The following is a 15621-nucleotide window of genomic DNA, read 5'->3' on the forward strand; positions in this document are numbered from 1 at the left end:
GTGATGGAAACGTCTGCTCAGCAATAACCTGCTCAGTGACATCCAGTTTTGGTTCTGCAAGGAGCCCTCAGCTCCTGACCTCATTACAACCTTGATTCAAACATTCATCAAACAGCTGACTTCCAGAGGTGAGGTGACAGTGACAGCCCTTGGCATCAAGGCTGCATTTGACTGAGAGTAGCATTAGGGAGCCTTAGCAAAACTGGAATCAATTGGTATCAGGGGACAAACATTCTGCTGATTGGAGTCATACCTGTCTTGTGGTGATGAATGTCCATCATCTCAGCTCCAGGACACCTCTGCAGGAATTCTTCAGGGTAGTGTCCTAGGCCCAACCATCTTCAACAGCTTCATTAATGACCTTCCTTCCATCATAAGGTCAGAAATAGGAATATTTGCTTAATATTGCACAATGGTCAGCACCATTCACAACTCCTCAGAAACTGAAGCAATTCATCATCAAATGCAACAAGGTCTGGACAATATTAAAACTTTGTCAAGTTGCAAGTAATGTTTGCACCACACAAGTGCCAGTCAATGATCATCGCCAACAAGAAACAGTCTACCAACCACCCTTTGGCATTCCATGGAGTTACTATCACTGAAACCCCCACTACGAATATCCTTGGGTTATGATTGATCAGAAACTGGTCTTGCTACACAAACACAGCAATTACAAGAGCAATTACTTTAGAAAAACTGCAACGGGTAACTCACTCCTGACTCCCTCAAGTCTGTCTACCATCTACACGCCACAAGTCAGGAATGTGCTGGCATACTCTCCACTTGAATGGATGGTGCAGCCCCAACAACACTCAAGAAGCTTGACACCACCGGGGATAAATTAGACAACTTGACTGACACATATCCACTACCATCTACTCCCTACATCATTGGCACTCAGTAGCAGCAGTGAGTACTATCTACAAGATGCTCTGTAGAAATTCTCCAAGACTCCTCAGACAATTCCTTTCAAACCCATGATGACTTCCATCTTGAAGAACAAGGCTGGCAAATACATGGGAACACCACAACACGCAAGTTCTCCTTCAAGCCACTCACCACCCTGACTTGGAATTATATGATCATTGCTGAGTCAAAATCTTGGAATTCCCTCCAGAATAGCATTGTGAGTGTGCCTAATCCAAATGGACTGCAGTGGTTCAAGAAGGAAGCTCACCATCTTGGAGCAAGTTATTGCAGATGCAGAAATCAGAGTCTACGAAAAGTCATCTAGACTTGAAACTTTAGCTTGGCCTCTCTATCCATGACTAGGGCCTGACCTGCTGGGATTTCCAGCTTTTTTTATTTCAAGAAGCTCACCATCACCTCCTCGATGGACAATAAATGCTGGCCCAGAAAGTAATGCCTACATCATATGAGTGAATTACAAAAACATTTGTAGAATGGCCATTTTGACAAACTCAGATGTTCCAATGCAATTCATGGATTTGGTTCATTTAAGGCAATGTTTAAATATTTACGTATTACAAAGTGGCTTCAGGCATTTTGCCTGAAGGGCATGAAAATTCAGAATCTAGGAAAATAATAGATGAATAATTGTGGTCAATAATGAGCTGGAGTAGAGAACAGGGAAACACAAGCCAATTTGTAAAAATCTGGAAGGTGTATTAAAAAGGAGTTGCATGTATTTAAAGTTGGCTGAGAGATTATGTTTGGAAACTAAAGGGAAGGTTGAATGGTAAATTGCAGTTAAAATAAATAGACTTTTAATCTGTAGGTGGGCATTAACTCTAAACCAAGTGTTGGTCAGATGATGAGAGTATTGTGCAAAGTGTACTATCAGCCTGGGCTCAGTTCTTTCATATACGGAAATGTGCACTCAAAGGATCCTTTGGTCCAACTCTGACCAGATATCTTAAACCGATCTAGTCTCATTTGCCAGCATTTGGCCCATATCCCTCTAAATCCTTCCTATTAATGGACCCATCCAGGTGTCTCTTAGATATTGTAATTGTACCCACCTCCACCACTTCCTCTGGCAGCTTATTCCTTATATGCACCACCCTCTGTGTGAAAAAGTTGTCCCTCAGGCCCCTTTTAAATCTATCCTCCATCACCATAAAGCTATGCCCTCTCGTTTTGGATCCCCCTACACTGGTAACAAAAAGACATTGGCTGTGACCTTGGCTGGTCACCTTATCCATGCTCCTCATGATTTTATAAACCTCTATAAGCTCAGCCTTCAGCCTCCAACTGGATAAAAGCCTCTCCCAATAGCTCAAGCTTTCCAATCCAGGCAACATTCTTGTTAATCTTTTTAGGAACCCTTTCAAGGTTAACTCAGAGTTCTGGCTGAAACTGACTTGGGACCTTGGGAAGTCTAAAAGGCAATAGCATCCAGTGGTAAGAAAATCCCTGAAGGAGGGGGAACAAAACTGCTCAGGTTGAAGAGTACGTTAGAGACTAAAAAAAAACTGCAGATGCTGGAATCCAAAGTAGAAGGGCAGGCGCCTGGAAGAATACAGCAAGCCAGGCAGCATCAGGAGGTGGAGAAGGGGCATGGGGAAGGGTTATACCCAAAACATCGACTTCTCCACCGCCTGATGCAGCCTGGCTTGTTGTGTTCTTCCAGCATCCTGCCTGTCGGCAATGATCCCACTGCAAAGTACTCAGGACCTGCTTGGGAAATTGCTTTGTAACACTCCCAAATAAAGGCTTTCTTCGCGCATGCACCGCTAAGGTCAGGACAACCAGCAGAGCACTTGCCTTAAAGCCCGAGCAAAGAAACGGTGCCAAACACTCAGAGTCCACCTTGAATCAGAGACACCCGATTAGAAAAAAAAACATAACGTTTGATAAGAAGGAGATAGGTTACTTCAGACAGATAGATTGGTAGCTTTTGAGTTCGAAGCAAGAACCAAAGTTCGCCTCAGGGGACGTACGTTCAGGTGGGGGACAGCTAATTTCTGTCAGGGAGGAAGTCACTCAGTGTGCTGGAGATGGATCCGCTCGCTCAGATCCGTTCAAAATTTACATTCCAGAGGACGAACATGGAAAAATCTCACCTGGTGCGGGATAAAACAAGCAAGGACCTTTCCTTCCCCAGGGATAGGTAAGATTTCTCATTTTAAGCCATGATCTCGGTCGAGGAACTCAGTGCCCAGTAGATATTGTGAATGAACGGTAAGTGAGCCGTATTCACCGGCGTCTGTTGCTAAAAAAATGTACTTTATTCCAAAAAAGTATTTTTGAACATACTGTTACTGAAGCAGATCAGTCGTCTTTGCCCACGAGGGACAGAGATTGGAAGTTGGCATTCCCTGCACTTACAAAATAAAACCCAAGGGGTTTCTTAGATTTTTCAGGACAATCTTTAGATATAGTTGAGATATAGAGAGGGTCTGATAACTGAACATACTCCCATTGTACTAAATAACTTCACTTCAGTCACAGTCCGTCAATGCGAACTGCCTCTGACTTGCAAGGTACTGGGACTCTCTGTGAGCAGTCTGATTATTTCTTGGTCACAGAAACAGGAAGGTGGACAACCCCTCACCCAGCCCCATGATCTCAGCTGGAGCTTCGAGGAGATGACGGACCCTCAACAACAAAATTCGTTTGACGGTTTTGTTAGAAACGGATGAAATCCGATGCGGGGTGGAAAGTGCAGCCGTCCACTGGTCCCTGAGAAGCCCACGGCTTGTTCCCGGGAGCTGACCGGTGGGATTTACCTTAACCCCAATGCAGTGAGGTCGCTTGGAAATACGGGCGGACCCTTTGCAGGGACGTGCATACACACCGAGAGGGTGTGTGTGTGTGTTGGGGCGGGGGGGGGGGGTGGTAGTGGTGGTTTAATTCAGCCCCCAGGAGTGGGAGATGGGGCATGTTCCAGGAGCAACACTCTGAAAGCTTGAGGTTTCAAATAAACGCTATTGGACTATACCCTGGTGTTGTCTGACCTTGTCCAACTCAGTCCAACACAAGCACCTCCATATCATGAAGGAGGAAGGTTGGGAGGTTTCAATTATCCCATGGCCGGTCAAAATAAGGCAAACTGTGCTCACCACAATACTGTCCAGCGGTGCCTTCACACTGGTGAGACAGGCAGTGAATATTTATTAATCTGTTTTTTTTAAAAGACTGAAGTATTTATTGCTTTCAGAATAAAGTCAGCAACACCATACACACTCAGCCCACTAGCTTCACCTTTTTTCTTCAAGGTGGCATGCGCACTTACATAGAACATAGAAAAGTACAGCACAGAACAGGCCCTTTGGCCCACAATGTTGTGCCAAGGATTAATCCTAATGTAAAATAAAATAACTTAATCTGCGCACCCCTCAATCCACTGCTATCCATGTGCATGTCCAGCAGTTGTGGTTTTCCATGTTGAAGTGGAGATTGTACACCGCAGGGCAGCAGGAGAGGGGCAGCTTCCATTAGAGAGCTGGGCCCAGCAAGAGCAAGCCAGACCTGAGGTGATGTGGGCATCAAGGGAGATATCCGAGAGAAGACGGAGGGTTGGGTCAGGGGTATGGAAAAGTGTCTGGGTCTGATATCCCGAGTGTGGTACCTGGGGATGCACGCACTGTCAATCAATCCAGATCATAGAATGAGGGGCAGAAAGGGATTGTGCTACCCACATATAGCTCCATCTCAGGGGTTTTGCTGGCAGAGTACTTACAGAACTCTGCGTTCAACATTCAACGACCTCTCCTGAGAATCATCTGGGACACTGAGTGAAGGAAGGCCAATTGAGGCTGCCAGTTAATCCATGCCCCACAGAGTAGGGAATACAATATTGGACATAGTGAGGGCTGCAGATGCTGGAGAGTCAGAGTCGATAAAGTGTGATGCTAGAAAAAGCACAGAAGTCAGGCAGTGTCTGAGGAGCAAGACAATCAACATTTCAGGCATAACCCTTCATGAGGACTCAATACTGGACAATACTGGACACTGACATACCCACAAGGAATCTCTTGGCCCTTTGGGTTCAGGCCCCATTCAGTAATATCAAGGTTGATCTGAGTTTAACCTCAACTCTACATTGCTCCTCATTCCCCTTTCATCCTCCTTGTTAATCAAGAATCTATCTACCTGTGCATTAAAATATTTAAAGATTCTGCTTCCACAGCCTTTTGAGGAAGACAATTCCAAAGACACTAAACATTCTGAGAGGAAAAATGTTTCCTTATCTCTGTTTTAAATGGATGCCCCTCAACCCCTTAGCTTTACACTATGACCCCTAACTCAAGATTCTCCACACAAGGAAACATCCATTCAACATTCACCCAGTCAAGTCCACTCAGTATCATATTTGCTTCAACTAAGTCATCTTTGACTTTTTAAAATTCTTGCAAATACAGGCTTCGCCTGTAGGGGAAAGTATTGGCCCAATGGTATTATTGATGGACTGAACATGTGTTCATACCCTGCCACAGTGGATAGTGGAACTTGAATTCAATTTTGAATTGAGAGTCTAATGATGACAACGAAGCCATTGTCAATTGTCAAGAAAAACCATCTGGTTCACTAACGTCCTTTGGGGAAGGAAACTGCCATTCCTACCTGGTCTGGCCTCCATGTGACTCCAGACCCACAGCAATGTGATTGAATCTTAACTACCCTCTGGGCAATTAGAGATGGGCGATAAATGCTGGCCTAGCCAGTGATGTCTTCATCCTGTAAATGATTTTTAAAAATGCCTGTCCAGGCTATCTACTCATTCCAGGCAATAGACTAATAAATGTTCTCAGTAATACATTCAGCACATTACCATCCTTGTGTAATGATGGTAATTAGTGCTGAGCACAGAACTCCAGATGGATTCTCACTAGGGTCCAGTATAACTGAACCCCCTTACTCTTACATTCAAATTCCCCTTGCAATAAACCATAACATTCTGTTAACTTTCCTGTTTTTTGCTGTGCCTTCTGTGATTCATGCATGAGGACACCCAGATCTCTCTGCAACTTCTTACCATTAAAGATAATATGTTTCTTTTTATCCTTTTGACCAAAATGGACAATTTCACACTTCTTCACAACATACTGCATTTGCTAGATCACGAACGTTCAGCAAAGATGAACAAAAAGTCATTGTTCCTTTTATAATTAAGGAAATGTCCTAAACAACTCAGTAAACACCAATGAGTTACAATTATGCGGCATGCCTACACATTTACCTTTCTGACTAAGCTAACGTCAACAAGGAAGGTGAAACACCCATGAACATTGTGAAGTCAATACAAAGTGAAATATTTACATGTGATTCTCAAATTTGACAAAGAGCAAATATATGAATTCTCAACTAATCTCATGCAAATGGCCACAGAGTCAGGCAGCAAAATGTTTGACATGATGTACAGACTCCTTTTTTATTAGGAAGCTCTTCTAAAGTTTCCCCAGAGCTGCCCCATTCTGAGTGAATGGTGATTTCATCACAGATTTTAGGAACGTAGGAGCAAGAAGAGTCAGTTCAGCCCTCGAGCCTGTCCCATCATTTAATACGATCATAGCTGATCTCATCTAGGACTCAGCCCCACTTTTCTGTCAGCTGTCTATAATCCTTTAACCCATTACTAAATAAAAATCTATTTCCTCCTTAACTATATTCAGGTGTTCTTGCATTTAACACATTCTGAGGTAGCAAATTCTACAGATTCTTTAAGAGAAGTTATTCCATACTAAATCTGCTAGCCCTTAGCTAAAAACTATGTTTAAAATTCTTGTTCTAGAGTGCTCCATGAGGGGAAACATCCACTCTACTTTGTCAATTCACTTTATCACCTTATATACTTCAATTAGATTTCCTCTCGGTTTTCTAAACTCTGGTGAGTATAGGCTTCTGGCATTCCCCTCATGGGTCAAACGAGAAGAAACGTACGAGTGAAGTTCATAACTGAGCAGAAGATTGCATTGTATTTGTGTCTGTGTCTTTTTCGTCTAATTTGTATTGCAGTTTTGGACCAAAACAGCTGTACAATATTACTTTTGATCATAAAGTAATTTTTAAAATTTTTTTTCTGTTTTGATTTACCAACACCTTTTTGTGAATGGAAATTTGAAATAGATGAACTTATTTCACAATATTTTCCCATGAGGCTGAAATCCACACCCCATCTTAATATATCCAGGACAAGGTACATGCACTCTGAGCTGTACCATTACCTACAGGAGTACAAACTCCTTAGATAGATAGGTATCAATGGTAATGTGTAAATGCTGAAATATTATATTGACTATTATAAAACTATTGTTTCCCTCACTGCTTGTCTAAAAAAAAAGTAGTATAGCAGTGGGAACTATAAGATTCACTCTGTGCTGATTTTGAATCTGTGAAAATTTGTTTTGTTAAGCTTGCTGATGAGACTAATGGTTTTGTGAATTGTTATCCAATTAGTTAATTTATAAAATCAACACTTAGAAAAGTAACTGAGTGTTATTTGGCAAGATTGAAAGTTTGTCTTTGCCTGTCACATAGTCCACTTGAATTAATTTGATGTTGCAGCTTTTCAATTGTTTAGCCCTCATGCACCCTCATGTCTTAGTATCTCCAAACCAAGTTACTGAGAAATCTATAAGAACTGAAGATTGGATTTATGTTTGAAATGTGCTGGGGTGGTGACAGTAGTGATGTTCTGTGGGAAATGCAAAAGTAATTACAACATGCCTTTAATAGCCAGCCATTATATTACCATATTTCTGGATTTTCAGACTAATTTGCACAGTGGGAATGTCTAGTTTTTAGTGGACTCTCAACATGCCTGGCCATTGGAGGTAAGGAGAGGGGGACCTCACAGGTATTTAGCAACATACTAACCATCAGATAGCTCATGGCATACAACACTCAATCGTTCAGTAACGTTAGCAGCAAAATGTGATCATGTGCAGGCTGAAAGGATTTAGAAATAATAGCTTAATAAAATAACTTGTGCAGCAAAATTTAATAGAGCACAGTTGTGACTTTTTAGCTGTAAATAACATCCAAGGACACAAAACTGTCATTTAAACAATACATGGGACCATTTGTTCTAAGAGCTAATTCTTCTGCAAGATAGCAAAGGAATAGTAAGATAATACTCACAGTCAAACAAAGAGTTATTTATTCATTGAACTGCTGAGCCTTGAAAGAAGCCACTACAACACCAGGGGTATTAGATAAGGGAAGGTGATTGACATACATAAGTCAGACATGTAAGGACAAATTGTAGCCTAGAGTACATCAGACCTGATAATATGTCTATTTTCATACTAACTGTATATTGCAATTAGATAGATGTACCTGTGTAGTGATAGGCTAACTATTCTCATATTCTATGCATTATACAAACCTAATCAATAGTAATGATTTCATTTAGATAAACATATATCTCTTACTTGGCATATATTATTTATTTTGACTGAATCCAAAAGTATAACTGCTTCTGTAATTCTTTGTTCTGGATCTTCAGCATATCATTTTTAGATTATTTGTAGTCCCTAGCTGCAGCTAAGGAACAGAGGCCATTTTAACACTGTACAGACCTTTGTTTGGTCACTCTCTATGGATAAACATCAGAGGGTGGTGGAAATTCCCACAACAAATTGGGGGGGGGGCATAGGATGGTTACTGCCTGGGCCTATGTGAAGTCAATATTAATGATCCAGTCAGTATAATTTCACTTGAAATAATACTGACCAATGGTTTTTGTCAGACTAGAATGGAGGTCTAAAAAAGCAGAACCGATCCTAATATAGAATAGACCTAACAAAGAACAGATGGCAGTTGTCCTGATCACTAAAATCATTCATACCATGAAAGTTCTGACACATGAAACAGGACTCGTGTCCCACAGGACTTGGTCAACAAAGCTGACGATAACTCTTCACTGTAGGTTAATCTCTATGAAGTTGCCCTTTCACAGACTCATGTAGATCCTGCACCAGCTCAGATATTGCCACTTTAGTTTGGATTGGTAAGACAGATGGTTGAGTTTTTCTGGTGACTCAAGAAGAGATGGTAGTGATAGAGTCAGCAATCCAGGGTCCAGGTCAGAAGCCATAGAACAATCTAAGCTCTGCTCTGCTGGATTCGGATGCTGTATCTCAGGAGCTGTGAATGAGAAAGTACATCTAGAGTAGGAGCATTGGATGTGCTATTTACTGGAATCCATTCCAGCTGCACTGTGTACGCTTATTGGGAAATTGCAAGAGTTTTAGTAATTTTTCAGAAGATTTGTAGCTCAGGTTAATGCTAAGTATTTAAGTTAGCTCATTGAGCTGGAAGGTTTCTTTTCAGATGTTTCATCACCATACTAGGTAACATCATCAATGAGAGTCTCCAGTGAAGCGTTGGTGGTAAGTCTCGCCTCTTTATTTATAGGTCTCAGTTTCTTAAAGTAGACGATATCATTTCCAGTTTTATTTTTAAGTGAAGGTAGATAGGATCTAAATCGATGTGTTTATTGATGGAGGTCTGGTTAGAATGCCATGCCTCTAAGAATTCTCGTGTGTGTCATTGTTTCACCTGTCCTAGGATGTGTGTGTTGTCCAGTCAAAGTGGTATCCTTCTTCATCTGTATGTATGGAAACTAGTGATATTGGGCTGCGCCTTTTGGTGGCTAGTTGGTGTTCGTGTATCCAGGTGGCGAGTTTCCTGCTTGTTTGTCCAATGTAGTTTTTTTTATAGTTCTTGCATGGTATCTTATAAATGACATTAGTTTTTGCTGGTAGTATCTAATGGATCCTTTAGGTTCATTAGTCACTGTTTAAGTGTGTTGGTAGGTTAGTGGGCTACCATGATGTCAAGAGATCTGAGTTGTCTGGAACTCATTTCTGATACATCTTTGATGTGAGGTAATGTGGCTATAGTTTTTGGTTGCATTGTGTTTGCTTGTTTGAGTTTGTTTCTAAGGAAATCGATGAATTGTTGTATAAATTTTTTCTTCTGCTTTTTGTAGTTCTTGGGTGCTGCTGTGTGATGCAGCTCTGTCTGTGGGTATTGGGATGGCTACTTCTGAAGTTAAGTATCTGGTCTGTGTTTGTTGATTTTCTGTAGATGCTGGCTTGAAGCTCTCCGTTAACTGTACATTCAGCTGTCACATCCAGGAATGAGTGTTGTTGTCGCTCTCCTCCTCTTTTGCAAATTTTATGCCTAGGTAAAAACAATGACTGCAGATTCTGGAATAGAGTGATGCTGGAAAAGCACAGCAGTTCAGGCAACATCCGAGGAGCAGGAAAATCGACGTTTCGGGCAAAAGCCCTTCATCAGAAATCAGCAAATTTTATGCCTGTCAGGATATTGTTAATGGTGTTGTATCTTTCCTCTAATTTGTTCCATTTTGTGAAGACAAAGGCGTCATCCACGTAACGGACCCCAAATTTGGGTTGGAATGATGAGAGGGCAGCATAGACTTCTAGAGGAGAAGTTGTGTTTAACTAACTCACTGGAGCTTTTTGAAGATGTAATAGAAAAGCTTGATACCACTGTTGTCGTGGTATACATGGATTTCCAGAAGATGTGTGACACAGTGCCACACAATAGAGTTGTGAGGAAGGTTATATGTCATTTTAGAAAAGGGACAGTAGCAATGTGGATACAAAATTGGCTGAGTGACAGAAAACAGAGAAATGCTCAGTGATTATTTTCAGGCTGGAGGAAGGTTTGTAGTGGAGCTCCCCAGGGGTCGGTATTGGGACCCTTGCTTCTCCTGATATATATTTTATGTAGGAGACAATTTCCAATTTTGCAGACGACATGAAATTTGGAAGAATTGTAAACAGTGAGGAGGACATTGACAAATTGATGGAGTGCCAGATAGGTTGCAGATGAGGTTCAATACAGAGAATTGTGAGGTAAGTCACTTTTGTAGGAAGAATATCGAAAGATAATATAACACACGGGATACAATTCTAAAGGGACACAGGAACAGATGAATCCGAATGTATATGTACACAGATCATTGAAGGTGACAGGATGGGTGAGAGAGCACTTAATAAAGCATATAGTGTCTATAGGTTTATTAACAGGAGCATAGAGTACAAGAGCAACAAGGTGATTTGAGCTGTTGGACCTCAGCTATTGTTTGCAGCTGTGAGTGCCACATTATTTGGTTAATGTGAATGCATTCCAGAGCATACAGTAGCAATTTCCAAGAGTGGTTCCAGGAATGAGAAACTTCATTTCTGTTAGGGCCCACACACCATTCCCATGGGTCAGAGTGCAGAGCACTGGGTCTGCTGGATTTTAAATGTTGCTGTGTCCAAATGAGCAGGACATTCCTTGCAGGCTCCACGAGTTTTGGGCCAAACCTCTTCTAATTGTTCGTGATTGGATTTGGGTTAGGTTAGCCCCAATGAGTCATAGAATCATTGTGTTATACTGCACTGAAACAGACCCTTCAGTCTAATCCGTCCATGCCAACAAGATATCTTAAACTGATCTAGTCCCATTTGCCAGCATTTGACCCATATCCCTCTCAACACTTCCTATCCATGGACCCATCCAGGTGCCTTTTAAATTATGTAATTGTAGTTGCTTCCACTATTTATTCTGGCAGCTTGTTCCATACACAAACCACCTTCTGCATTAAAATGTTAACACTCTCGTCCCTTTTAAATCTTTCCCCTCTCACCTTTGATCCATGCCCTCTAGGTTTTTGTCTCCCTATTCTGAGAAACAGACCTTGGCTATTCACTCTATCCATACCTCTCATGTTTTATAAACTTCAATGGATCCACCTCTCAACCTCCAATGCTCCAGGGAAAAAAGCCCTGGCCATTTCAGTCTCTCCCTAGAGCTCAAACCCTCCATTCCTAACAACATCCTTGTAAATCTTTTCTCAACCCTTTCAAGTTTAACTACATCTTTCCTCCCATTTGTTCCACCCTCCCTAGCTCCTCATTGGCTCCTTGCCATTGACCCCCCCCCCACCCACCCTAGTCCTCATTAGCTTCAGTCCATGACACTTCTCAGTGGCACCCTATCGTCTACCTCTTCCCCCAATTGCAATCATTATGCCTTCCTTATTGGCTCCATCACTGGTGGACCTTTCCCACTCTGGTCCTTTTCTGATCACCCTTATTGAGCCCACCCATTACAGTAACCCCGCTTAATCCATCCCCTTACGCAGGCATTTTCTCCTAGACCTGCCCGTCGTCATCCCTCTCCTATGCCCCATTCCTCTATAACACCATTCGTCTGACAGCCTGAACCTGCCCCTGTATAGCCCTGTCTCTCTGACTACTGACCGTCCTCATGATCCCACCCCTTTGTAGCTGTGCCCTCAAGCCTGTTGCACCGACACTGCCCTCTAATCCCTATCCCAACTGATACCACAAACATGACCATTCCTCCTCGTCCTAGCCCTCCATATCCTCACCCCTCTGACCCCAACCCATCCTCATGGGCTGGCCCATCCATTGCCCTTCACCCTGACTTCGCTAAACTGACACCACCCCCTGACCTTGTCCCAGCAAACCCTGACACTGCCCACCATAGCCCTCTCCATGCCGCCAACCATAGCCCTGCCCCTGACCAGTCTATTGTAGCCCCCAAAACCTGCCATTCATGGCCCCGCCCACCATTGCTCTCTCCACCCTGCACTCCATAGCCCCCTGACCCAGCCCACCACAGCCCCGACCCCTGACACCGCCCATTGTAGCCCCACCCAACCCTGCCTTTCATAGCCCTACCTCTGACACTGACCACCACAGCCCTGCGCCCCTACCTCACCGCCCGTCTGACCCCTGACTCCGCGGAGCCTGGAGGCTGGGTTCGGGGTGTGGGCAGCTTGCCACTGTAGTAAGGGCCTTGGCTGGGCAATGCTGATGAGTTCCTGCTGCACAGAGACCTGGCCAGCTCTCCGATTCATGCAGCCTCGGCTTTTACTGGCACTGGCGATCCCAGCGAGTGTCGTCAGTTGGTTTCTGAAGTTTGTGTGGAGTCTCGGCACTCGTGTATTCGCAATAAATTGACAGATGAACGCTCGGACCTAATTCATTATCACCATGTGCCATCCCACAGCTCATCGTGCCAACTTCCAAATCTGGAACAGGAGATAAGCTTACCATCTGAGAGTGTCTGTGAGTCCAATGGGGTCTTCCATTGTCACTGCAATAAAAAGGCTCACGAACAGAAGCAAATCGAGCAATGTCAAGCTAAGAAGAAGCTGTGGATAGCTTTGGTCATCTGTCTAACATTTATGATTGGAGAACTGGTTGGTGAGTAAAGCAGTAACTACACTTCAAATGTGTATCATTAGAAACAGAGCTCTTGGTAGATAAATGAAGAAAAAATGAACAGGGGTATTATCTTTCGGCAATCGGAAAAGTTCAATTTGTTGAAAGATGCTCCGTGGTCTGCCTGAAACTTATTGATCTGCCAGAGCAAGGAATTGACCTTGACAACATTAACTGGTTGGACTGAAGGGTCTGTTTCTGTGCTGCATGATCCTGAGTGTTGCAGACTTGCACATTCCTAGGTCCATGATTACATGCTGAGATAGGAACAGGACTTCAATACTGGTAGAGGAATCTTTATGGAGGGTGTTGGCATCGGTCTGGAGGTTGTCCAGTTGGACCCCAGGATTGTCTTGAAATGCATAAAGGTGGACAAATCCCCCGGAACTAATCAGGTGTACCCTAGAACTCCGTGGGAAGCCAAGGAAGTGATTGCTGTGCCTCTTGCTGAGATATTTGTATCATTGATAGTCACAGGTGAGGTGCCGGATGACGGGAGGCTGTCTAACGTGGTGTCACTGTTTAAGAAGGATGGTAAGGACAAGCCAGGGAACTATAAACCAGTGAGCCTGACGTTGGTGGTGGGCAAGTTGCTGGAGGGAATCATGAGGGACAGATGTATATGCATTTGGGAAGGCAAGGACTGATCAGGGATAGTCAACATGGCTTTGCGCGTGGGATATCATGTCTCACAAACTTGATCGGGTTTTTTAAAGAAGTAACAAAGACTTTGATGAGGGCAGAGCGGTAGCTGTGATCTATATGGACTTCAGTGAGGCATTCGACAAGGTTCCCCATGGGAAACTGGTTAGCAAGGTTAGATCTCTTGGAATACAGGGCGAACTAGCCAATTGGGTACAGAACTGGCTCAAAGATAGAAGACAGAGGGTGGTGGTAGAGGGTTGTTTTCAGACTTAAGGGCTGTGACCAGTGGAGTGCTACAAGGATTGATGCTGGGTCCAATACTTTTCGTCATTTATAGAAATGATTTGGGGGATGTGAGCATAAGAGGTACAGTTAGTAAATTTGCAGATGACACCAAAATTGAAGGTGTAGTGGACAACGAAGAAGGTTACCTCAGATTACAACAGGATCTTGATCAGATGGGACAATGGGTTGAGAAGTGGCAGATGGAGTTTAATTCAGATAAATGTGAGGTGCTGCATGTTGGGAAAGCAAATCAAAGCAGGACTTACACACTTAATGGTAAGGTCCTAGGGAGTGTTGCTGAACAAAGAGACCTTGGAGTGCAGGTTCATAGCTCCTTAAAAGTGGAGTCGCAGGTAGATAGGATAGTGAAGAAGGCGTTTGGTATGCTTTCATTTATTGATCAGAGTATTGAGTACAGGAGTTGGGAGGTCATGCACCAGCTGCATAGGATATTAGTTAGGCCACTGTTGGAATATTGCATGCAATTTTGGTCTTCCTGTTGGAAAGATGTTGTGAAACTTGAAAATGTTCAGAAAAGATGTACAAGGATGTTGCCATGGTTGGAGGATTTGAGATATAGGGAGAGGCTGAACAGGCTAGGGCTTTTCCCTGGACCGTCGGAGGCTGAGAGGTTTACAAAATTTGCCCTGGGTTGGGGGAGTCCAGAACTAGAGGGCATAGGTTTAGGGTGAGAGGGGAAAGATATAAAAGAGACCTAAGGGACAACTTTTTCACACAGAGGGTGGTACGTGTATGGAATGAGCTGCCAGAGGGAGTGGTGGAGGCTGGTACAATTGAAACATTTAAGAGGCATTTGGATGGGTATATGAAAAGGAAGGATTTGGAGGGATATGAGCCGGGTGCTGGCAGGTGGGACTAGACTGGGTTGGGATAACTGGTCGGCATGTGCGGCTAGGACCAAAAGATCTCTTTCCATGCTGTACATCTCTATGACTATATGACTCCATGATTCAATGTCGACACTATTGATGGAAGCTCTCGAGGATCTTGATATGCAACAGCTCTAAACATTCAACTATTATAAGGAGGCTATGAACACAAGTGAATACTGTGAATACAATAGCTGTATAAAGAAATAACTATGATTAAAAAAAATGAAGTTAAGTCATTACCAAATGATCTTTACTAGGTCCATGTAGAATTACTCCATTACATGCTATGACTTAATTTTCTACCATTTCTCTCAGGTGGCTATCTAGCAGGGAGCTTGGCTGTTATGACCGATGCAGCACATCTTTTAGCAGATGTCACAAGTTTTCTGATTAGCTTGTGTTCATTATGGTTATCATCAAGACCGGCCACGAAGAAATTAAACTTTGGATGGTACAGAGCAGGTGAGAGTTTCAGAAAAGTATTTGCAGTTAAGTGGAAGCATTAGGAATATTGATGAGAAACAATAATTTTATTTTTCAGAATCTATCCAGTGTAAACTAAAAGTTCAGTGATATTTTGGTTTAGGGTATTTCGTACTTTAAAATACAATGAA

The 15621-nt window shown here is 42.9% G+C and overlaps 1 protein-coding gene across 1 annotated transcript in view; it reads left to right on the forward strand.

Annotated features, from left to right (window-relative positions):
• The first annotated feature begins 2963 nt into the window (after positions 1–2963).
• LOC132815172 (proton-coupled zinc antiporter SLC30A8-like) overlaps positions 2964–15621 on the forward strand; it is a 30621-nt gene continuing 17963 nt past the window's right edge. Inside the window, exons 1-4 of the mRNA XM_060823984.1 lie at positions 2964–3076; positions 9905–9970; positions 12793–13166; positions 15323–15469. Coding sequence (XP_060679967.1) covers positions 2964–3076; positions 9905–9970; positions 12793–13166; positions 15323–15469 — 700 coding nt within the window. The remainder of the gene's footprint in view (positions 3077–9904; positions 9971–12792; positions 13167–15322; positions 15470–15621) is intronic.

The sequence above is a fragment of the Hemiscyllium ocellatum genome, chromosome 4 (genome assembly GCF_020745735.1).
Source record: "Hemiscyllium ocellatum isolate sHemOce1 chromosome 4, sHemOce1.pat.X.cur, whole genome shotgun sequence".
Classification (NCBI taxonomy): Eukaryota; Metazoa; Chordata; class Chondrichthyes; order Orectolobiformes; family Hemiscylliidae; genus Hemiscyllium; species Hemiscyllium ocellatum.